This window comes from Lampetra fluviatilis, chromosome 26, assembly GCF_964198595.1.
Source record: "Lampetra fluviatilis chromosome 26, kcLamFluv1.1, whole genome shotgun sequence".
Taxonomy (NCBI): domain Eukaryota; kingdom Metazoa; phylum Chordata; class Hyperoartia; order Petromyzontiformes; family Petromyzontidae; genus Lampetra; species Lampetra fluviatilis.
Genome location: NC_136300.1, coordinates 13,282,949 through 13,308,024, shown reverse-complemented (window position 1 = coordinate 13,308,024; position 25,076 = coordinate 13,282,949). Strand labels below are relative to the sequence as shown.

General features: G+C 50.4%; 1 protein-coding gene across 3 annotated transcripts in view; it reads left to right on the top strand.

Annotated features, from left to right (window-relative positions):
• LOC144942121 (junctophilin-1-like) overlaps positions 1-24,701 on the top strand; it is a 116,347-nt gene extending 91,646 nt beyond the window's left edge. Inside the window, exons 4-8 of one of the 3 annotated variants that reach the window (XM_078868871.1) lie at positions 81-199; positions 4,983-5,333; positions 6,078-6,487; positions 19,946-20,045; positions 21,473-24,701. In XM_078868871.1, coding sequence (XP_078724997.1) covers positions 81-199; positions 4,983-5,333; positions 6,078-6,487; positions 19,946-20,026 — 961 coding nt within the window. In that variant the 3' untranslated portion in view covers positions 20,027-20,045; positions 21,473-24,701. Of the gene's footprint in view, positions 1-80; positions 200-4,982; positions 5,334-6,077; positions 6,488-19,945; positions 20,046-21,469 lie in introns of those variants that run through there. The other 2 variants (XM_078868870.1, XR_013639318.1) reach the window with 2 other exon arrangements.
• The last annotated feature ends 375 nt before the right edge of the window (positions 24,702-25,076 follow it).

Sequence of the window (25,076 nt, the reverse complement as noted above, 5' to 3'; positions counted from 1 at the left end):
AAAAATCCAATGAGATGCTGAACGTTTTCTCTCGCCCCCTGCTCCCCGTGCCGCTCGCCCCCTCCTCCCACCACTGTCAGGGCCGCGCACGCACGCGTGAAGGCGGAGGCTGCGGACATGGCATCGCAGACAGCCCATGAGGCCTCCAGCATCGCCCTGGAGCTCGCCGCCGAGCTCTCTCCGGGCTTCCTGTCCCAGGGTACGTGCCGACCGCCACCGCAGCCACCTCTGCCGCCTCCGCCATCATCACCGACCACTCTAGCTGCCACCACTATCGTTATCGCCAGTTCTCCATCGCTGCCAGCCGCCACTACCATCGCAATCATCGCGATCATTGTGATCATCGTTATCGCTGCCACTGCCATGACTATCACTGCCATGACTACCACTGCTTTCATCAACACCGCTGTCACCATCGCCGTCATCATCGCCGCCTCCGGCACCACCACCACCATCGTCACCGCCAAACGTCATTGCACACTCAGTGCGTGATTCGTGTCAGTTTTTTGTTGAATTTAAAGGTTGGCCACCCTAGCCCATTCGGATGTTCGTTCGTTGGTATGTTTGCCTAGCCACCCAGATCAGACGTGGCTGCCAATGCATCGCCTCACTCCTCTGCCGCACAATCTCTCGGAATATGGACATCTGTGAAAATGATCTTCATGACTCATCGGATCCTCCAATCTAAATGGAGATTCTGATTCTGGTTCTGACTTAAAAGAATCGTGGAGTATTGCATGAGCTCGAGCCATGCAGCCTTTAAGTTATAACTGTGTCTGAGATTGAGAGGTTTTTTGTGCATTATACAATCAATAGCTCTCTGAGCACTCTGAGGAGTCGCATACCATTACTGCGTTTGAGTCACTGCTCCAAGGTTCAAAGGATTTTGAGAGGCATAGGCATAACAGGGGCGCTCACCAGTGGAAACAAGACTAGATGGGAGTCTTTCGCACGTTAATTCCTTCTCCACTCATTCACGAAGCCATTAATTAATGAAACCATTCATGGATTCATTCAGTCGCTCGCTCGCTCGCTCGCGTGCCCGCTTGTCCGACTCGTAAGCGTAAGTGCCCCGCCGGCACAAAGAATTCCCTCCTCCTGAAAGATACTTTTGTTCCCTTTGCCAATTTCCTCATCAGTGTGGATCTTTCTTTGCCTCTCGCATTTAGAGCTGAATCCGCTCAACATCATGGAATAATATTGGAGGCACTCTGGTCGGCGTCCAGCTTGGTCACCCGCCAGCTGGCACCCGCACCGCCCATGCCCCACCGCGCGTTCCCAAGTCTCGGTCGTTCGCAGCTCGGCGTGGAACTGCCTCTCTCCTCTCTCTCACTTCCTCCTCGTCCCCCGGTCCCTGGGGCAGTTTTACTGGAGATGAAGGCAACCGGCGGCGTCACCCGCGCCGTGGCCAGTGTGCCTCGCCCGGCGAGAGCGTTCGGGATCAGGGTGACCTTCACGGGGGGGTCGGCAGATTGGACTGCGAGCGCCGCTCACGTCAAGCGCGTTCCCACCAATTACGGTGGCTTTTAACGCTCACGGCCTCTGGTCCTGGTGGCCAGGTGCGTGGCGCAATTAGAGGGTGGCTGACTGCGTGGATTTAAATATAATCCGTCTGCGACGCTTGAGCCCGGGTGTGGCTCGTTAGCCGTGGAACCCAAACGACGGACACGGTTTTTTTTGTGGTGCCACGGGCAAAGGACGGGTCACTTTTTCAGTAAAGGAATGTTTTAATTTAGTCGGCTTATTCGTGATTATTAAGTTCACATGAGTTTTGGTGAAGAAAAAAAAATAATACCGAAATGAAAAATAAGATTGGCCGGTGTCGAGTGTCGTCGGATGTGCTGAAGGGTAAACGTGCAGGGCTGAATTTCTTCGCTCATGCCACTGCTGGTGGATGAGCTCCCACTGGAGGGAAATCAATAAGCAGACAATTTCCTTCCCGTAGCCATCCCTAAGTATAAAAAATACAAGTATTTTTATTGTTATTATTATATTCGTAAAAATGTATATACTTGCCATCAACCACACGGCCTTCTGGGAGTCCATAATTTCAGCCGCATTGGCTCAAGAGAAGTAGACACTGGACTGGCCTCAACACACTGTTTCTCATCAGCAGCCAGGGCACCCCAGAGAAGGGGGTGGAGAGTGGCAGGGGGGGATTTAAGAAACTTGCACAATCGTTACAATTGCCGCGTTGGGAGATGGAATCAAGTGTGCCGACTGTTGCACCACCGCGGCAGCATCATTGACTGCGCGGTTCATTCAAGAACATTCCTGAACATGGCTTTGAGTTTTCAAACAATACTCGGCGGCGTGCGACCACCACAGATCGCAGCGCCAGCCTGCGTGAGTCGCTGCCGAGGCACTTGCCCTATAGCAATCAGCTGGCGCGTTGGGGGGGCAATGGAGCAGCTGGGTGGTGGTGGCCGTCTGTGTGAGAGAGAGGGAGAAGAGAGCCGCTGAGGGACAGGAACGCCAGGTTGCTCAATAAAAATGCAAACCGGGTCCCTTCCCTCTCTATGAATAGTGCACGTGCGCGATTCTCCGGCAACAAAAAACGGCGGCCCCGTGATCATCACGCCGGTGGCACAGGCAGCCTGGGGGCTTGGCGGTTGGATCAAGGCAGGGCCAATGCTCGGGACAGGCCGTGCCTAACGGCCGCACGGCGACTTCCCTCCGGTGGGGGGGGACCGGCGTTTGTGGGATTCACGTGGCCGTCGCGACGTTGGACCTTGGCCGGCGCTCGCCTGCAGCTGAAGCAGCGCAGACTCCCCGAGGCCGAGCGGCGAGGCTCGCCCTCCTCCTCCCCGCGGCCCTGCAGCCCCCCACAACCCTATGCCTCGCCAGCGCACTGTGTCCCTGGCCCAAGCCCATATCAAGCCGGGAGCGACTAATTATAGCCGGCTTGGAATTCGTGTAATGGGGAGAACGCGAGGCAGAATCTGCTGAGAGGCAAGGAGAGAGGGGTGCTGGTAAGGGCGGCTGGGGATTGCGGGGGGGTGATGGGAGGGGGTTGTTGGGAGGCAGGGTCGGTTTTTCAGCAAAGAGAGCAGTAGCAGACATCTCATTCAGGTCGTTTCACAACAAATGTGTGCGCCCAGCACATCTCACTGCGCGTAATCCGCCTTTCTAGCGAATGGACGTGGCCTCACGCATGCGTGTGTGCGTGAATGGAGCGAGCTTCTATGAAGGCCAGCATGGCACACGAAGGGGTTCGGTGCTTGCTAACGGCACTTGCTCTTCCAGTCTGTTAAGGGTATATGGGAGTTATTTGTCTTTGTATGGGGAACAGTAGTGCAGCAGTTAGCATGCTACGCTATGAACCTGGTGCCCGAGTTCGATTCCCGCTCACAGCCAACACCAGTGACGATTATCTTGGGCCTCCTCTTGGTTGACAAATGAGTACCTGGTGTGGTGTGTAGTAAGCATCACCACCAGGGAGACAGAGGCGGCCGGGTGTGGTGCTGGCCCTCCACCCCTTCGTGTGCCATGCTGGCCTTAATAGGTACTCGTTAACAGCACTTGCCCAAACAGTTTGTTCAGCTTTACGGGGGTTATTTGTCTTTGTGCGTATGTGCGCGTGTGTGTGGGTGTGTGTGTGTGCCTGTTGAACAGCTGTTGCTGCTTGTTCTTTAACGCAGGTGCCGTCGGGGTAATGTGCTGCTCTGCACAGAGCTTATTCATAAAAATCAACCCCCCTATCTCGGCTCAAGCCGATGCGATAATCTTCCTTGGGATCCTCTTACCGTGATTTTCACCGGCGAGTTAGTTTTTTTTATACAGCTCCGGTGTGTCGTGGCAGTGACCGCGCCAGCATTGACCGATTTACACCGCAGATTCCTGGGAGTTTTTTTACGTTTGCCGGCATTTCGATTTTCAATGCAAAAATAAAAATCGGCTAAAAATGTTATTAAACAATTCTCAAGAAGCGTTTTTGATTATCATCGAAGTCGGGATGCGGTAAAAGCATTTCACCAATTGGCAGCCGACCACGTACATTAGCAAGGGTTGGCACTTACGCCAATACAATTCCCCTCATTTACTGCATTTGTGTAAACGAATGCATTTGCATCGCTGCGTTGGCTGTGGCACACAAGTATCGAAAACGTTCCTCAATAGTAGTGTCGTGGGCTCTTAACAGGAAAAAATAAGAAATATAACAGGTGACGTTTTGGGGTAATGGCACTTTCTCGTAGCAGAGAGAGAACATCTGCCGTAACGAAGGGCCATTGCCAGAAACGTCGGCTCTCGTGTATATCTCTCCCATTATGGTGGCGTTATTGTGTTTATTTCCTCCGGTTTTGCATATATTCAGCAGGACTACCACACTTCAATTCCCAGGACGTTTCATAATTATGGGGAAGTCGTGGTGTTCATGAACTGCCCTCGCCTACAACACCAGGCAACGCGACAGCATTCGCTTCGCAGGCTGCGCCCTGCTGATGAGGCCTAGAGAAGTTGAAACCGGTCCAGAGTTTGGCAGCTTAAAATTAAGCTGCTGGGGAACCATTGGTTAACAAGGCCGAGAGGTCGATTGGTTAATATATTCTGTTCTCCTACAACGTGGTAGTTGTTGCGTTCTGGAAAAATTGCGTTATCATAAATTATATATATTATAGGGTAAAGCACAGTCCGCGATAACACGTGAGATGCGTACACAGGCCGCACAAAAACTATGGTGCGTGGGGTAGCATCTAGAAGCATCCAGCAGCATGCCGCTTTGTGTGATGCTATGCCGAGGCAGCCGTGCGACCGCTTATTCCTACTCGAGCGACGTAATTATGTTCACTTAATCATGTTATATCCAATTCGCGCTATGAAAACAGCACGCGCCGTTATAGAAGAACAGACTGTGTATTGTTTTATGTTTTAATCTGGTGACACAGATGCCGCCCTTGCACGTTACTTAATTACCCGTAACCCGTCACAACGACGCACAGTAAGCCTCGTCCCTCACCGCCGGCGCCCGCTTGCTCCCACAGGGCGCAAGGGGGACGAGGACGAGGACGAGGACGAGTACGAGATGGAAGACGACGACGCTCCGGTGGAGAGGCCACCCAGCACCGAGCTCTACCGCAAGGGCACGACGCCGCCTCCCAATCAGAGCCCTGCGGGCAGCCTCGGCCCCACGCCGCCCCCGAGCCCGCGCTCGCGCTCTGCGCATGCCAACCCGCCCGCCATCACGGCGGCCGCCAGGGGCGCCGGCCGTGGCGTGCTCAAGCCTGAGCCGGAGCGGCCTGGTGCGAGGAGGGCGGTGAACGCCGACGGGCCCGGTGTGCCCAACGGGAAGCAGGGAGCGCGCGGGAGGACGACTGATGCCGTGCCGCCAAAAGGTAGGGCGCGGCCGGGTCCAGCGTGGGGTGCCGCGCGCCACGAGGGCAGGTTGAGGTGCCGGTGGACACGAGAGCCCCTTTCCCACAAGCACGTCTGAGGCAAGTCAGCGAGATGCCCTCGCTGTTATGGGTGGCTGCTTTTCGAGCCAAGCGGGAACTAAACCGTGACATTCTGGCCGTGCGAGATGGATGCCTGGCTCGGTCTCAAGCAGGGCCAGGGTTAGGGAGCATTGTTCATTGCGTGTGATGTCAGTGGCGTGGTTCAGCTTCTACGGTGCAGGGCTTGGCTCGGCACGGCTCGGTTGTGCCACAGGAAGAGATGGAGGAAAATAAGGTGTTGTGATGGAATTGGAGAGGTCTTTAAATCTCATGGAATATTTTATGGATTGCTGGTAGACTAGAGTAGGCATTTGACTCGTAGCAGCCACAGCCATGTATTATTTATAATATACAGGCCTGGCTGAAATTAAGCCCTGGAATAAGGGAATAATGAGTTAAGTGTGTGTTCCTTTAAAAACTCAAATCACATCACCCAGGGTGCATCAGATACCGCAAGCAAAGCACAGCGGTGAGAAATTCACCCTCGATAAACACACGCATTTGGCACAACTGTGATTACCTAAGCAGCGGTTTTACTTTGTGAGGGAAGGGCTATGCAGAGACGTGGCTCCGCGTGGAGGTGAGCGGCACGATGCCGGGCATCGTCGGACAACTGCGTGTGTGCGTGCATCTGTGCCCCCGGAGGCTTAGCAGGCCAGAGTGACGGCGGCGGCGGTGGTGGCAGCCGTCGGGAGCCACGCACGCGCTACCAGATTGAGATGAAGCCCCTCCGTCGGAGGGACGGCCTGCAGCACCGAGCCTCGGAGCGGCGCCAGAAGGAGGAGGTGGTCTCGGGCTACCACGGCTATGCCATCTGCCACTCGCCCACCGCGCAGACAGACATCCGGCGGCAGAACCAGGTTGGCGACAACGGCCACCACGACGGCAAGGCGGTGCCCGTGGGGGGCAACCCCGGCTCTGACAAGGGCTCCAACCCAGGCCCCACGCAGCAGCAGAGTAACGCCAGGACGGCGCCCAACCCCAACTGGAAGGGCGGTGGAGAGGTTGACGTGGTGGAAACCGTGGAGGTGGTGGAGTTCGTGGATGAGGGCATGGTGAGGCCAGCACCACACGGGGTGGGGGGGGGGGACAGATTGTGGGGTCGGGTCGTGGGGTCGGATCGGCACTCCGTGTCAACAGCCCATGGACTGGAGTGGCCCAGGTGCCAAGCTGCAAAGAGGAGGGGATCCGGGAAATTGGATTGGGGGGGGGCAATTTAATTCCTTGCACGAGGGCCCATGCCAACCACATTACTCCACTGGCCGGTAGGTCAAGTCAAGGGGTCAGGTCTAGGGGTTAGGTTGGGGGGCTCATTCGGCCTAATCCACTGACCTAGCCGACCTTACTACCACCCAGTATTTAGACTAATTGTCTGGAATTTGACATCACGATTCAGTTCAAGAAACGTATTTTCTTCTGTCCCATTTCTATATTTTTTTCGGCTGCATTTTCCACCTGAGACTGGAAACCCCAGTGTAGAGTTTGTAGCCTCCTCAACCTGAAGCAATGAGCCGATTCCGCCAAATTTGCAACATTTGACTGACGCTGCAGATACGTAAAATGCCGCTTGTGTACTCTCTGCAACCCAAAAAATATTCAACACATTTGTGTTTAGTGCGGTCTCCAACCCTTGTCGTCCGATCTGTGTCTCTGGCATCTATCCATGAGCTATGCAGAATAGCTAATACCCAAAACGTTACCTATTTTTTTCCTGTTCAGGCCACGAAGTGTTATTGGCGAATGTGTTGAGTTTTTTACCATTGTGTACACCAATACACCATTGCCAACGCAGCAGCAGCATTGCCAGATAATTTTGCTCTTGCAAAAGAGCCTGTTGGCCTTCATGAGCTCTCGCCCCTTGCCACGGCTTAGTTCTGTGGTGAATAGAATCATGCGTTTAGAGAGTATTTGACTGCTGTAAATTTCCACACGGTAAGCCACTTTGCTGAGCTATCATTTGTGCCCAGGTCGCTTCTGAAAAGAGCTTCATTGCTCAGTGGGCCTTACCTGGTAAAATAAAAATAGCATCAGTAGTCATAGAATATGAGGAGTTTCCACGTTTTGTTCGCATAGTCTGTGCCGCCACAGCTCACCCTGCATGCATTGTGCGTGGACGCAAATCCCGGCACCAATTTCAACAAACAATCGAAACGATCCCTGTAGCAGTACGGGCGCACGCCCACTTTCAACGCGAGTTCGATAAAAACGCATGGAGGTGGTGGCGGAGGGCAGCGACTGCCCCTCCAGGACCCCCCCCCCCCCCAGCCATTGTCTCTTGAATTCAACTCACAAATCCCGGCACCATCATTATTATTGGGCTTGCTTTGCCCAGGTTAGCCTCACTGAGTATCATCACTATTCTCACAAGGGTCCTGCCAAATGTTCACAGTGTGGGTGAGTGGTTTGAAATGAGTGATTTGCGGGCAATTTTAACAGTGACGCTGGCACACAATGGCCTACTTTTGCGAATTACATCACGGGATCTTTAACGTCCACAGTTGAGCAGATGGCGCGTAGTAAACATTACTATGGTTAGATACCTGATATATTAATCGGCAAGGACACTGGATTCGAACCGTGGACCTCTCTGCAATAAGCGGTGAACGCGCCACCGCCACCGCTTGACCTGTCATCTCCTGATAATAGATGTGGATCACGCAGAGATTTGTGAGGCTTCCCCAGGCTCCCATGATGGCTGTGGGGAACTTTGAGTTACCCCAGATCTCTTTGAACTTTTTCTGATTTCCTCTTAACCATTAATTAGTAAAGTATATGGCCAAATATTTCAAATGCAGGATCCTGATGACAATGTTTTTAGACTGTTCCAGGGCTTTCCCAGATAAATCATCATCATCGATTACTGTATTCAGGCCTCCTCAAGCCCCGTCACCATCTCTCCCAACCTCGTGATGCAACAATGGAGAGAGCTCCTGCCCATTAGCTGATGCATCACTCCATCTCCACCTGTCCATGTCTCAAAACCAGTAACATGCAACGATTATAAAACAAAGTGCTGGAATAATATAACCAGGTCACCAGGTGACAGAGGCGTAGCTAGGGGGGGGCAGGGGGGTACATATGTCCCCGGGCGCCAAGGTAAAGGGGCGCCAAAATGAGGCTTACAACGTTACATTATAACTTATTGCGGCGGGCGCGGCAGCCTGAAACTACTGCACAAATCTACACCTCAACCTAAAAGTTTATATATGCCGCTACACACAGCCTACATTTCATGTAATTACATTTTGGTACGCGCACCTATTAAGAACTTACATGGAAGAACGTCCCAAACAACAGACAGGCGCAGTCTTTCAGCCTTAGTCACTGGCCTGTTTTTTGGTGGCAGAAACTACGACGGCCTATTTTTAGTTCTTATTAGTGACACCACCACGCTCCAGGCGGCTGCAGCAGCCGGAGCAGCCCACGCACGTTCAATTACATCATCATGGTTTAAACGCCGACTAGCGAACGGAGAGGAAGTGAATCGTTCGTGGCTATTATATTCACCAATCAATAAAGCTGCTTACTGTTTTTGTTGTCTATTATTTACATCATCGAGTTCAAACTCACGAGCTTCGTTTGAGTTAACAAACGGTTTCAACAAGTGGAGAAAGCCAGAAAAACTAAATTCTCATGAAAACAATCCTAGCCACCGCACAGCTTTTACTGCATGGAAGGAAGCCGAACGAAGGATAATTGATGGTACTGGAATTGACGCAGTGGTTCAAGCTCAGATTCATTTGGAAAAACAACGTTGGCGAGATATATTGCAAAGAATACTCACCTGTATTAAGTTTCTGGTTTCACAAAATTAGGCACTACGTGGCCATGAGGAAAATTTGAATGCGGATGAGGATAAAAATGTTGGAAAAATTATCGCGCTGATCAAACTCGTTGCGCAGTATGACCCATTGTTAGCAAAACACGTACAGCACGCAGGAGAAAATCCGGGATCAGTTTCTTATTTGTCACCGGAAATCCAGAATGAATTTATTCACATACTTGCGTCGACTGTAAAGAACCAATTGTTGAGTGATATCAGGAAAAACAAGTACTACGGTATCTTACTTGACTCAACTCCTGATCTAGGACATCGGGAACAGCTTTCTCAGGTCATAAGATTTGTGGATGTGGATTTTCAAACAAAAAAAGTAACTATCAAATAATTTTTTTTTAGGTTATATCGATATACATGCAAAAGATGCAGCAAGCCTAGAAAGAGTCATCGTCGAAAGACTGAAATCTGACAACATACCTCTAGCCGACTGTCGGGCACAATGTAATGACAATGCTGCTGTGATGACTGGGCATATATCCGGCCTTCAACAACGAATATGTGACAAAAATCACAGAGCATTGTTTGTCAACTGTGACAACCACAGCTTAAACTTAGCAGGAGTACACTCAGCTAAACAGGATCCACATTTCGTCACATTTTTTGGAACAGTTGAAAGTATATATTTGTTTTTCTCTCGTTCAACAATTCGTTGGGAAGAGTTAAAAAAAGCTGTGCCCATCACAGTAAAGCGGGAGTCTGAAACATGCTGGAGTGCACGATCCGAAGCTGTTAAAGCTATCTATGAAGGACTGGATGAACTAGTCGGGCTGCTAGACAAATTATCGGAGGACGTAACTAGACGCCTGAAACCAGAAGCGATGCAAAACAGTTACAAGCATGCGTATTAAATTTTAACTTCATAGTTTTATTACATTTCTAGAATGTCATTCTTGGAAAAATGTATCGTGTTCAGAAGCGCTTACAGGAATTTTTGGAAAACGGAGCATAGATACAACAGGATCCTACTATGAACTTCAAGGAAGCAGCAACTGATCTTGAATCTTTGGAGCATGAATTTGTCAAGCTTCGTGATGATTTGAGCCAAGTTGCTGTAGAAAACGCCAAAACAAGATGCACAGCCTGGGGGATAGATGTGGACAGAAGAAGATGCCATGAAAACTGGCAAGAGATGCAGGACTTTCAGCAGAAGAAGAAATTGTGCGCGTTATGAAGAGCGACTTTATCGACTTCAACAGGAGATGTCAACACGGTTTTTACGACTAAAAGACCTGAACACAAAATATGGATTTCTGCTGGACGTCAAAACTCTTCTATCCGACACAGATGTCGATGCAATTCGCTGAAATTGCAGATTTTGGAAATTTCTATGACACCGACATCAATGGCCACGAACTTTTCACAGAAATTGGAGATTGCAAAATGCTGCTCAGTAACCGGAATGAAGTTCTACCAGAAACTTCTTTGGATCTTCTTAGTTTTATTGTGTTTTATGGAGACGACATTTCCAAATTTGCGAATTTCACTGCAAATTTTATTAACAATAGCAGTTTCAATTGCAAGCTGTGAGCGGTCGTTCAGCAAATTGAAACTTATTTTGTCGTATTTGCGTGCTTCAATGGGACAAGATCGTCTCAGCGATCTTGCTCTTCTTAGCGTTGAAAGAGAAACATTGGAAAAAACTGATTTTCATTACGTGATTGACCAGTTTGCGACAGTGAAATCAAGAAAAATGTATCTTTTGTAGACTATGTCAACCAGTCTACGACAGTGACTGAGTGAGCCATGTAATATAATTTCTATAAATTTGCTTCTTTAAATACAATGTTTCATTAAAATTTTAATTGTTATTCCTTATTCGATGTAATAGGAAAATGTGATTAAACGGGGGGGGGGGCGCCAATTTTATAGTTCGTCCCCGGGCGCAAAATATCCTAGCTACGCCTCTGCCAGGTGAATATAAATCTTTATTTGGGTTGATGGGGCATTATCCTGAAGAAGGCCTGTCGGCCAAAACATCGAGATCTTCCTTTTGCTTTTAGCAATGGTAAATAAAATTATTATTATTATTATTTTATTTAGCCTGTTATGTTTTACATAAGCTAGCCGAATATGCGACCCAACAACCATCGTGATCATTAAATCACCTGAGCAGCGGTGCTTGGACATTGTTCGTGAGCGATTGGTGCAGCGGTGAGCATTGGTCATCAGCAGGGACCCTCCTCCCCACCCCCCTCCTCCTCATCTCCTCACATTTTGAACTGGCCCAAGGTTGAGGCCAGTTCAAGTTGGAGCCACGCATCACTGAGACCAAAGATCGGCTCACCACGCACGGCAGGTATCCCTCGATTTACGAAAGGGAATGCGCTCTTCAAAAAGCCACGTGTAAAAACGAAATTTCGTAAATCGGAATGGCTTTTCCCTTTCATTTAATAAAAAAAATTTGGGATGTGTTTCGGACAGTCATTCCAACTCCATTCCTAATCTAAAAATATACACCGATATCACTTTTGACAATACAAAAATAATAATAAAGAACATATATTTTAAAACAATTGAATGATAATACATTTTAAAGAAAAATAATTAACCTCATCAGAGAACTCATCAAATCTGCATGCTGGAATGAGTGGAAAGGTGATGTGGAGATGTTACTGTTGTACTGTAGGGACACTGTGACGCTATCGGGGATGGATGATGCACGCTCCCGGGTGCTTCTTGTTTGGTGATCTCACGGAGTGTGCCGTAGTGACATTTCTTGGCTCAAATCCGATTCTGTTTATCGAAAAGTGACCATAATTTGTCAATTGTTCTTCACGCGAAATTTCAAAAACCGAAGAACGTTTGTAAATCGAGAGATACCTGTGCAGATAGACCACCCATCAATCGGAACCTAAGTGTAGCTCGCTGACAGAGTAGGGAAGACCCAAATAAGTGCCAGCGCGGACCCGTGGGCCGGGGTTCCTAGGGTTTTCTGAGCGAGTGAGTGAGCGGTCTCACTCTGTCCACTGTGCCGGCGGTTCGCTAATGAGGACAAATGGACCCGGAGCGCCGCGTTGTTTCCTGCTGAGACGTGTCAACCGTGAAGCAAAGGAGGAATTTCACCAGCATCGGTCGATGAATCGCATCGAATAGTTCTCGAGGTTGGATAAAAGCGGTTAACGCCCGATTTCACCTGGTCTCATCATATCTCGGAAACTAAGCAGTAGCGCTTGAACAAGCAACCAACATCCATAAAAAGGTTGTTATACGATGCTTGGGCTATGCAGTGGGCAGCAAAGGGCAGGCAGCCCGTAGTTGTACCGCACATCTGTGTTCCCGAGCCACTTGCTCCCCACGTTTACTGCCCCACACTAATAAGTGCGGTGAAGTAAACAATATTCCCGAGCAGACAAGATGCCTTGCCTCATGTCATCCCATCAACTAGTCCCAACTCCTAGGGACCTGCACAGTAGGGGATTGACGAATGATGGCGCTGTGCTGCACGTTCCTTTCAAACATCCAATTGCACGGGCTCCGCCGCCGTCCACCGTGCAACGGAGAGAAAGTGACCATCGCCGTAATGATGCTCGCCCGAACCCAGGCTAACGGTCAGCGCACGCGATGGGGGGCTGGAGTGCAGATCAAGAGGCTGTGATGGCTGGGATGCGTGGTTTGGTGTTGCTTGATGAGCGCTTGCGTGTATGTGGGTGAATGTTGTGTGCATGTGTGTGTATGCCGTTTTTTGTGCGCGTGCATCCGTGTGTTCATGTGTCTACATGCACGTGTGTGTATACGTGAATGTCTTTGTTTGTGTGTGCATGCACGGCGAACACCAGTGACGATTATCTCAACCGCTTCTGGGCTTTCCCTAGGTCGACTCAGCCTCAAATAAGTACCTGGTGCGGTGTGTAAGGATCTTTACTAGGAAGACAAAGGCCGCCAGACGTGGTGCTGGCCACCCACCCCTAATTGCGCCATGCCGGCCTTCATAGGTGCTCGCTAAGAGCATTTTCTCCAACGGTCTGTTAAATGCTAAACGGGAGTATTTGCCTGTTTGTGTGCATACAGGTCGTTTGGCCTGCCTGCGATTCATGCTGGGTTTTACCAGGCTGGATTGTGTGAGGAGCTCACAAATCCTTGAAAGATCTGGACATATTCCTATTAGTGAGCTCCTCCGGCAGGCAAGGCTGGATCATGTAGCCCACACATGCCAAGCCACCGCATGCCCAAGCAGCTTCTAAAGAGGCCCGACACGGGCTGGAGAAGAGATGGACTGATGCAGTACAGGAGAATATGGAGCTGAGTGGACTTGCCGAAGACTGGTACCAGCGATGTCAAGATCGGCCTCTATGGAGGAGGCTCATGAAGAATGCAACTAGTCAGTTCCAGGCAGTCGCCCTCCAACAACGGAGGGTAGAGGAGCGATGCTCAGCGGAGCATCGGGCAGCTGAAATGCAGCAGGTTGGCATAGTGGGGGGCCTAAAAGTACACAAAGCGATGGCACAAGCGCCAGGGTTATATCACCGCCACTAGCGAATGGCGGTTGTTGTTGTGGATGCTCATGTGTGTGTGTCTGTGTTCGTGCGCTTGCGCTTGCGTCTGTATGCGTGCGTGTGTATGGCTGCTCGGGCTGCAGAGCAAACTTCACGCTCGCCTGAGATCAAATTACCCTGAATGCGCCAAATATCACCAGATCTCGGAAGCTAAAGCAGGCTTGAGCCTGGTTAATACTTGGATGGACAACGACCAATGCTTTCCAGGTGTTGCAGGCTTGGGCTGCGAGGTGGCCATGAGATGTCAGAATAGAAACAGATTATTAAACCTATCTGTGTGAGGCTGTGCCTACTGTTACCCCTTTTGTTGATGTCTGGGCACTTTAATCACTTTTGCCGCGAAGACAAAAAACTCCTGATAAAATAGTTTTGTAACTCTCTTAGGCTCATCAGGATTATGTAACCATCGTTTGATCGATATTGAGGTCACCTTTAAAAAAACGAAATCATAAGCTGTAACAAATATTTTAGTTATGTTTTAAATCATACACGCGTGGTATGAGCGACGAGAGGTGCGGGGGGTCGTCCTGGTCTGACGTTGGGAGATTTGCGATATCGGCCACCGTGGGCCGTTCTTTAATCACATAGAGGCTCGCGCTGCTCTGCCAGACGTTCATCCCTCGTCTTGTGACGGCGTGAAGCCGACAGCGTGACCTGGTGCAACTGCGGTCACAGCAGCAGCTCCCTTGCAGTGTGTGCTGGGTCACGACCGCCTGTGCAGTTCACCGTCTGGTGCCATGATCACAATCTGATGGTTGTGCTTCCACCACCTGACAAGATTGTCACGCTCGCACAGATATTATTTGTACGTGGCCAAATCCGTTCATCAAATTGCAGCCGATAAAGCTCCAGCTCACTGGGGAGCTGAATGAACTCCGTCGTAATCCAACCCAAAAAAACTAATCTGAGAAATCTATGGGACCCTTTTTTTAACGATGATTTTTATTTTTGCATTGTCGTTGTGCTGTTCACATTTTGGTGTTCTCTGGTCTAAAACTGTTGAGACAAGGCCATAAAGGAAGGGAGTCTCTGATGTCGGCCAGTTTCCAGGACAATGCGTACATTATCAAAGCATGCTTGTTTGCATGTTTTACTACAGGCGTGTGTGCTTAATGCAGGCTTGATGATGCCTCCTGATGGGTGTCTATTTGGTGTTTGAACATCTCAACACTTGCCGAAAAGCCTATTCTTTTTTTCATCATCAAATCTGACAAACTACTGTATGTGTGTATGTTGAACCTTTTTTGCACTGTACGTAGCCAAGGACAACAACACAAAAAGCCGTTCTAACGAACTAAGTTTTCAGTCGAGATTTACAAGTGCATTACTTGATTGGTTTCCTAATATCAGAAGGAAGAGCGTTCCAGACGGTCGCAGAAGCACAACTGAAAGTGTGTGATGCAGCAACCTACTTTGTTCAATGTCTCGCCAAAACCTGCTGCGAGAATGACCGGAGTTCACGTGATAGTTGATGCTCCTTGACGAGACCAGCGAGATATTGTGGTTCGTTTGTGGCAAGCACTTTTTGTGCAACGGTACATAATCACAGCTCCGATTAGCAGGGTTGGCGACGTACTGTGGAGAAGAAGTTCAACATACATGCATACAAGCACACATAACAAGAATACTAAACACGTTCATCAGTGCCACTGTGGCCTGAGAGAGATAAATGAAATGGGCGATGTTTCGGGCGATGGCCCTGCTATATATGTGAATTTGTCATCGACAACTGATGACATTTCACTGATCCGATAACAAGATACATCCGTCTTCTTGGTTCTTTCGGTAAAGTCACGTAGAATGGAAATAATAAAATAATAAAAATAAAACATAATAAAATAATTCTCACGACGTTTCGGCCACAACGCAAGCAGCCGTCCTCAGGTGGAGAACAGGTCTGTCGAGGAGACAGTCTGAATGACAAGCCCCAGGCTTGGAGCCTGGGGCTTGGAGCCTGGGGCTTGTCAATAATTCGTGAGAATTATTTTATTATGTTTTATTTTTATTATTTTATTATTTCCATTCTACGTGACTTTACCGAAAGAACCAAGAAGATGAATCCCTGCAGTCACGAAAGCTTTACATCGAAATTTAAGATACATCCGGTAACGAGCTCCACCCGGTAATGAGCTCCACCCGGTAATGAACTCCATCCGGTAATTAGCTACATCTGGTAACGAGCTCCATCCGGTAATGAGCTCCAGCCAGTAATGAGCTCCACCCGGTAATGAACTCCATCCGGTAATTAGCTACATCTGGTAACGAGCTCCATCCGGTAATGAGCTCCAGCCAGTAATGAGCTCCACCTGGTAATGAGCTCCATCTGGTAATTAGCTACATCTGGTAACGAGCTCCATCCGGTAATGAGCTCCAGCCAGTAATGAGCTCCACCCGGTAATGAGCTCCATCTGGTAATTAGCTACATCTGGTAACGAGCTCCATCCGGTAATGAGCTCCAGCGAGTAATGAGCTCCACCTGGTAATGAGCTCCAGCCAATAATGAGCTCCACCCAGTAATGAGCTCCAGCCAGTAATGAGCTCAATGAGCTCCACCCGGTAACGAGCTCCAGCCAGTAATGAGCTCCACCCGGTAATGAGCTCCAGCCAGTAATGAGCTCCAGCCGGTAATGAGCTCCACCCGGTAACGAGCTCCAGCCAGTAATGAGCCCCACCCAGTAATGAGCTCCAGCCAGTAATGAGCTCCACCCAGTAATGAGCTCCAGCCAGTAATGAGCTCCACCTGGTAACGAGCTCCAGCCAGTAATGAGCTCCACCCGGTAACGAGCTCCACCCAGGAATGAGCTCCACCCGGTAATGAGCTCCACCCGGTAATGAGCTCCAGCCAGTAATGAGCTCCACCCGGTAATGAGCTCCACCCGGTAATGAGCTCCAGCCAGTAATGAGCTCAACGAGCTCCACCCGGTAACGAGCTCCACCCAGGAATGAGCTCCACCCGGTAATGAGCTCCAGCCAGTAAAAAGCTCAACGAGCTCTATCCGGTAACGAGCTCTATCCGGTAACGAGCTCTATCCGGTAACGAGCTCCACCCGGTAACGAGCCCCACCCGGTAACGAGCTCTATCCGGTAACGAGCTCTATCCGGTAACGAGCTCTATCCGGTAACGAGCTCCACCCGGTAACGAGCTCCACCCGGTAACGAGCTCCATCCGTGTAACGGGCTCGGAAATTGAGAGAGGCTGCTTCACTTCGCTCTCTGCCTAAATGTCCATCGCGACATAACCAGCTGCCAAAATTGTGGCTTGCTTCCAACGCATGTGTTATTGGAGGGGGTTAACGATGACATGAAACCTACCGCCACGTTGCCTCGCCTCAAAAACAAATGTGGATTGTACCGCATTTGATGACCGCCTGTACAATTTAAGATCACGGTTTTCTTGCTCCCTGCTCCTGGTTAAAGCCACGCCGTGATATTAACACACAGGGATGAAGGCGTCTCCCCCTCTCAGTTAAGATCACAGCTGCGGGTGTGGACATCGGATGTTTCGAATCGTTGTCATGGGAATGACGTTTCAACACATCCAGCAATGCTGTCGTAAACATCACTGTTGGGGGATAGCCACCAGGAAACAGTCTACCGCCATTCCCTAGCTGCGTCTCGGGAAGCGGGCACGGAACATGGCGGTTGTGAGATGTTGAGGAGCGGCTGAGTGGTCAGATTTGAGGAGAGGGGGGTCTCAAACCATGGATATGCCCTTTGGGGGTAGATCATTTAGAGATGAAGAATGTTCTTTGAAGGGTTAGGGTGATGAATAGCCAAGCGGAATACTCTGCATAGACAAGGCGCGGAGTGGGTGGTTTTAAGACCCTTATACATCAGCTGAAAGCGGTTAGTGGTGAAATCAGAGGGCCGTGGATCAAAGCAGCCGATCGCGAATCTGTAGGCGGTGATTAGCGGTGATGCGCGGATACAATCCGCCCCTGATTAACAGACGGCAGTGGCGTAACAAAATATCTGATCCCGCCGCAAGGCCGCTGTGGCACGATATTTTGGGCGGCACATGTATGTGCGCAGCTAAGAGGGGACGGGTGGTTGTAACTGCGTCAGAAGCATCTCAGGTTTCCCCACGGGGGAGGAGGGGGGTGGTGGTGTCTGTCGGGGGGCCATGGGAGAGATCTTGGAGCTGGCGGTGTTGTGCGGGAGCTGCCGAACAGCTGCCTATGTCAGTCTCGTCTCGTCCCTCACGCTCGGCCCGTCGGTAGCACCGTTACCTGCGCGCAGCCCGCTCCTTGCCGAAGGAAGACTGTGTCGGCAGATCCAATTTAATCGTGGGGAAGGAGGGAGCTGTGTGGGGAGCTGTAGGAAGCTATAGGCAGCTGTAAACCTGGCTGCCTCAGCCACAGATTTATCATCACATCTAATCTCATCACGGCGTTGGTGCTCGTGGCCCAGTAGTGCTGTGGTTTGTGGAGTGGTTTTTGTTCCATTGCGTCGTTTGGCTAGCCACCGTCGCGGCCTCAGTGGCGCACTGCACCCAGCGTTCGGCGGTGCTGTAATTTTGACTGGTAAATGCGGTCATTACCGACGGCATCCTTGGGAGGCCACATCATCTTGCACCGTCGGAAGCGTTCGCCATCCAAAAATTGCTCAAAGGATGTTGGACGCCGGGCGATGCCAGAAACCGGCGTGCGGCATTCGGTAGCCGCCGCGGAGGAGCCGCCGGGCTATAATCGATGTCGAACAAGGGGCCACGGTTCCCCCACGGGATTCATGTTTGTAACGCGGCAGGGGGAGGGGGGGAGCATTTGGTAACGAGGCATCCCCATAAGATGAGTTCTAGTTTTGCGAAAATGCACAGCTGCATTCCAATTTGAGACAAGCCACAACACAGACCCAATTCCCAGGGCTCTCTTGTAAATGCCAGACCGCCGTCTGCTGCTAACGAAAGCGGCCGCTGCCACCACCACTGCTCCTTCCCGATTGTTGACTCCTGCCGGAGGCCGCTGGCCAAAATGAGAAGTGGCGCGTGCGAGTGTTTGGTCTGCACGGTCTCGTCGGTGTTGATTGCACACGCGCGGTGTTTTACGCAGCCTCGTAATGTTGACCTGCAATATGAGATTGCTCCGGATTGATTGCCGCACCAGGGAGGTGTGCACCGCTGATGTGTAAACAGAGGTGAGGTCAGAGGGGGAGAGACAGAATTGGTGGAAGGCTGGGAGCGGCAGGGAGTTGTCGGCAAAACCAAAACACCAATCGCCCAGTTTGATTAGAGACGGTCACGCGAGATTTCTCTGAAGAAGACGCAACTGCTCATGAAGGGGCTTCGGGGAGAAAATATCACCGTCTGTGACCACACTGCGTCGTGGGGAATGTCACGTTTTTTGGTGTCAGATGCAGGTGGTGTTCGTGACGTTTTGAGAATGAGATTTTTTTTTAAATGCCTCTGTGGCGACCTTGTACCACACACGCGTACCCCCACCCCCCACACCCCCTACGAGACCCCTCCAGCCTCCGACTCCACGCTGGTTAGCAAGTGACGTCAGCATATGTATCGGGAGCAGTCATCGTGTGAGAAATAAAATAAGATAATTAGTATGTACACGTGCAGTGTGCTTCATGCGTTTCGACGGCCGACCGTCGCTCCGCTGGTTCACCTAGAAAGCCTCACCGTGTCTCGTGATTCCTTTCTGGGAGCGTCTTGAAAAAAAAATATTCTTGTGTAAATTAAAATTTCAGTAATTTCTGGACCATGACGCCAGCACATAGTGGCCTACTCTTCCGAGTGACGTGAGGGGATCTTTAACGTCCACTGTGAGCAGACGGCGCGTAGTTGCTGTATGATTCATACAGACCGCACTCATCACCAGGGTAGCCAGTGCATTCAAATCCATCGTGAAGGCCTCTGGGTGATGACTAGGCCTCAAAGGGAACTTCACCTAGGGTTGCCACCTGTCAGGGAAATGGTGTCTATGTTCACATGGCAGGAATAGATTTGCACCGCGTTTTGGTGCCGGGATTGTGTAAAACTTTGTATCGGCATAACGCACAGTTCCCATAGGCTTAGGCTGACTGAAAACTATGTCCGGGGTTGATTTGTGGAAATGTCTGCAACCCTAGCTGTCTCCCTCACCCCCATCCTCCCATCTGTTCTCTACCCACATCATGCCCCTCACTCCCCCATGCCCCCCACCCCCTTCTGTACCACTTTCGCCTCACCCATGCAGAGTTCCAGCTCAGTGCTGGTTGCCATGGTGATGCTGCTGGTCCTGGGCTTTGCCGTTCTCTTCGTGCACATCCTCACCTGACGCCCGCCACCCTGTGCAGGTTTGTCGCTGCCCCCGTTGATACCTTAATCGCCACCCCGCCTCCCGCTCCCCCGGTCACAGCTAGCCACACCAGTTCTCCTTCCCGGTGGTGGTGGTGATGGCTTGTGACTCCAGGTGAAAGGGAACCGTGTCCTCCTCAGTGGCTCAAGCTACAAAACAACGATATGAACTTTGATAACAGCCATCGGCTCGCCCAAGGTCTTTGCTCTTCTCTCATTCAGCCTGGTGGGCCGATGGCTGCGGGCGTGCGCCGAGACTGGGGGAATTGGTCTAAAGGAATGCAGGAGGGGGCGTGGAGATCCTGACAACAGAGTCTTCCCTACGGTCTGAACGTCAGGATCTCGGTGTCAAGTTTCGGCTAACGATCCCCAGCATCTCCTCATGGCTTCCTCCTGCTTCCCACGAGGCCTTGCGTGGTGACGGCCCAGCGTCGGCGCAATTCCTACCGCGCGCTGCCGCATTCCCGCCTGAGCTGTTGCTGCCTTCTCTGACCACGAGGTGGTTTTGAGTCACGAGCCGCCGCCCCATGCCATCACCGCCGTGCACCACCTCGATCGATGTGGAGGCTTTGTCCACAAAGAACATCGCGAAGCTGGCGGGGATTTGTGTGGTTACGGTCAAATGCCACCGCCGCGACGTTCCCTTGTTCCAGTCTAGGTTCAAGCCAGCATCGTGCTCCGCGAGAACATTTACCCCAAAGGTGGGCAGCTTAGGTTTTAGAGCGCTGAGCTGGCACCAACATGCCAGGACGAAATCTGGGTTTCGGCCTAGATTTGAAGCTTCCGTGACTGCAAGGATTCATACTCTTTGTTTTTTCGGTAAAGTCACGTAGGTAAAAAATCTAAATAAAATAAATGAAAACAACTAAATTAAATCGCGACGTTTCGGGTGCAACACAAGCATCCTTCAGGTGGGGATAACATAGCGAAAGCACAACCGCTTAAGTATGTCAGACACACTTAAGCGGTTGTGCTTTTGCTACGTTGTCCCCACCCGAAGAAGAACGCTTGTGTTGCGCCCAAAACGTCGTGATTTTATTTAGTTTTCATTTATTTTTTTTAGATTTTTTACCTACGTGACTTGACCGAAAAAAACAATGAGTATGGGTTTCAGCCGCCTGTAATTAAACCAGATTCTCAACTGTCGTGGGTTGAGAATTTGATTTTGGTAATTTAACTACACAGAGAAAACAATGCCAATATATTTAGTTTTGGTTTAGTTTGACTTATTTCCATCATCTTAAACACAGGTATGTGTCTATATATCGTTCTCATTACCAAGCGATTAGCATTCAGAGTGGTTTTAGTATGTGACCTTTGTCGGTCTTGAAATGCATCAAACAGTGTTCGCAGGGCACGTACACAGTGCGCACCTTCTCATCGTGCCCCCACCCATGTGCTCTCTCCCTCCCTGTCCCCGCAGCAGCGTCGCCTGCAAGACTGCCGACCGAAACCGCAGCTACGTTTGAGCCACCGTGGATGGTTTTGCCACACCGCCACCGCCATCGCCGCTGCCACGGCCACCACCATCCTCCCCAGTCCCTCCTCTCTCCCCCCCATTAACGGCCGGTAGCCGCCACCTTGGTACTCGCAACAACAACAACCGCCGCCGTCGCCGTTACCCCTGGCCCCAGCGTCCTGCACGCCGCCCGCCAGCGAGCGGCTCGAGGAGGCTGGGTGAGGTGCGACCGCCCTCCACGGTGGTAGTGGTGGCGAATTGCCACAGCGAGGTGGCCGTGGCAAGCGGGCCCCGTCGCAGGCACGTGGCGATGGTCGGGAGGGGGGAAGGTTACCGAGGAGCGATCAGAGATTCACCGCCCATTTGCGACTGACCATGCGGTTTCTGGTATCGACCAACGTAGAGGCATGATCGCTGCAGGCGCGATCGCACGGTACGGTCGTGCGAGACGCCTGTTTGGCTGGTGTGAGCGAGTGAGCGTGCGATTCCCAAGATGTGTTGTTGGCCGAACGACGGCACGCTCGCGATGTGTCGCACCACGGAGGGGCAGAGTGAGGAGTGATTTGGGGCAGGGAAGGGCACAAGAAGTGCAGAAGAGCTGACGGTGCAGGCCCTGTTGGACGTTTATGAAGCCATGAAACCCGTCCCGTGTGAGCGAGCGGCAGCAATAGTGCATGTTCTGTACCAGCAGCTGTGGGAGGACCTCACGGTGGGAGGGACCGGTGCATGCATTTCTGATCAAAATTTTTAAAAAGAGAAAAAAAAATATATAGATTTGTTGAAAAATGTGAATGCTTGGAGCCGATTTATTTTTGTTTAGTACTTGCAACATGGCCGGTAACCGCTAGTTGTTTGCTGCATGTTGCATTCGTCGGTCGCTTGCACCAGCAAAACATATTGTTTTGCTTGACTATCGCATTACTTTTTGGAAAAAAATTAATACGTTTTGTTTCCCGCCGCTTAATCAAACCCAATGTTGCAATTGATTTCCCCCATCTTTTCTTAATCAAATGTACACTTTATCCCATGAAAGATAACCAATGTGGATTCCCAAAAAAATATATAAGCATTTTATGTCATTTGCTTTATTATTATTATATATATATTATTTCCTTTGTCGGTATTTGCGACATATTTGCGCTCTCTCACCGCCTCCTCTCCATCGTGGGGCCGACGGCGTCGCAACACCGCGGCCCGAGTTTGTGGAGGATATGAGACGCCCTTGAGCTTTATGCCTGGAACTTCCCTCAACGTGGGTCAAGTTCAGCTTGGGATTAAACCTTAACGATTGTGAGATGAATTCTGGTTGCCTCTTCTCCTGCATTTTTCAATTCTCCCTCCTCCTCTTTCACCCTCATCTTGCTCCTGCTCCTCCGAGCAATCGGGCTGTCCAGCCTCGATGTGCCGGCCCCTGCAATACGTACAGCAGCAGCAGGATAATCTGACTGTCTCTGCTGCAGCAGAGGTAGAGGGCAACTGTTATTGGTCCCGTGGTGGCAGTGGCAACAGCGGTTTCCATTGTGCCGCTTCTCGGGGTTGGTGGGCACCCTGGGGATCGCTGTGGGGGTTGGGACTGTGCAGAGATGGTCGGTTCTAGAGGTCAGGCCTGTTTGGCCACCTAGCCCGCGTGAATGTAGCTCAAAGCTCAGAGCCCAGGGTAAGGCGAGCGAGCGTTTGGAGACGGCACGACGGTGAATGTGAACGCGCCAGGCGGCCGCAGCCGACGCCATAGCCACAGCGGTCCCCGGTGAGGTCAAGGGGTCGTGCCACCCCACGGCGTTTGTGCCACGGCGAGGGGTGGCGGTGTGGGGTGCAGCGAGGCGGTTGCTGCCGCCGGGTTGATGTGCGCAGCTCGTGACCGGGGCAGCGATGTTTTGCACGAACGAGATTGAGAAACAAAGAATTCAAGGGCTTTGTATTTCAGCTCTTTCTCTGTAGAAACGCGAAGTCGTGGAAAGTAAAGGTTTTAACGTCTTACAAGAGAGTACTTCCGAACAGGTTTTTAAAACACATTTTTGTAAGATAATGTGCGTTGTGAATTTGGTTGCCTATAACATAGAGCTCGTTAAACAGTGACGTTTTTTGCCTTTTCAGTGACGATAAACGCTAAGACCAAGGCGATCTGGTTGAATCAAGGGCTAAGAAGGAATATCACGAGCGTTTTGTAGATTTAGAGTTCGTTGTATCAGCAGCTTCTCGATGCTAACTGAGATTCTGCAGAACAGATACAGCTTCGTGACACTCTGCCATGAAATGCGGTTTCTGTAAATACCTTTTTAAAAACATAACTCCTATCTACTTTTGCAACTCGTCTCCACTGTGTTGCCCGAGGCTACTTTTCATACAAGTTATAATGCCACTCTCCTGCATCACATTTCTTGTCCGCACGTAGCTCTTATGCAGGCCTTTTTGGCCACGTTTAAATTCTTTGTCTCCGAGTTGAGCGACGTTTGCTGGGACTGTTTCATTATCGTGGATGACCCAAACCCTCACCCTTACCCTCTTCCTTGCCACGCAGTTTTCTGTGAATATTTTATGTTACTCTCCCGTTTTTTGGGGCCTGGAATGTAGGATACTCCGTTTATTATTTTGGTTTTAACGTGAGTTCCGCGTTCCGTTCCCGGTGCCTGCCTGCACACACGGTCACTCTCAGAAACAGAACTGGCCTGGAGATGCTGGGCAGGGCCTTGCCTTGTTGGCTTTGATCTAACGCAGAGAGTGGCCCGTGCTCCTTGGCGTGCCTGGTTGGTGTACTTTACTCTGCAAGATATTTACATGGGCGAGCTTCACTTGCAGCTGTGGGCTCGTGTCTCCCAGATGTTTTTTTGGATATTCAGCCTGCATAGTCATCATCAGTGTGGATTTGTGCACAGCTGTATCTCTGGCTTAGATTTGGCGCAAGTTGTCTGGGTGGGCCTTCTTTGGGACTTGTGTAAAGTGGCCGTACGGGGTGTCATGTAACCCAAGGGGCTCAGACAGTTATTGTCCTGAAAATATTTTTTTGGAAGAGGATTTTGAAAGCGTTTCTCATTGAGCCCTGCCTCTTGAGTGCGCTTCACGTTTAGCGAGTAGGGCACTGCAGCTGGGTTTTGAATCGAATCTATTTGAATGTTCTTCTTGGTTCTTTCGGTAAAGTCACGTAGAAGGGAAGTAATAAAATAATAAAAATAAATAATTCTCACGACGTTTCGGCTACAACGGCTGCTTGCGTTGTAGCCGAAACGTCGTGAGAATTATTTAATTTTATTATGTTTTATTTTTATTATTTTATTACATCCCTTCTACGTGACTTTACCGAAAGAACCAAGAAGATGAATCCCTGCAGTCACGAAAGCTTTAAATCGATATTTCAATGTTAATAAATAGATTATTTCAGCAGTGAATATGTAGTGTCCGTTATACCACATAGAAGTGGCAAATTAAAGGAATCGTTGGTTGCTTGGGAAATTATTGAGCTTTGCAACAAACAAAAACTGAAAGATCAAGATAAAAAAGCGATCTTGTATTGGCAGTTGGCAGTGAAAACATTGAATCATTCTTTTTAGACAGATTTTATTTTGGTAATGCAGCT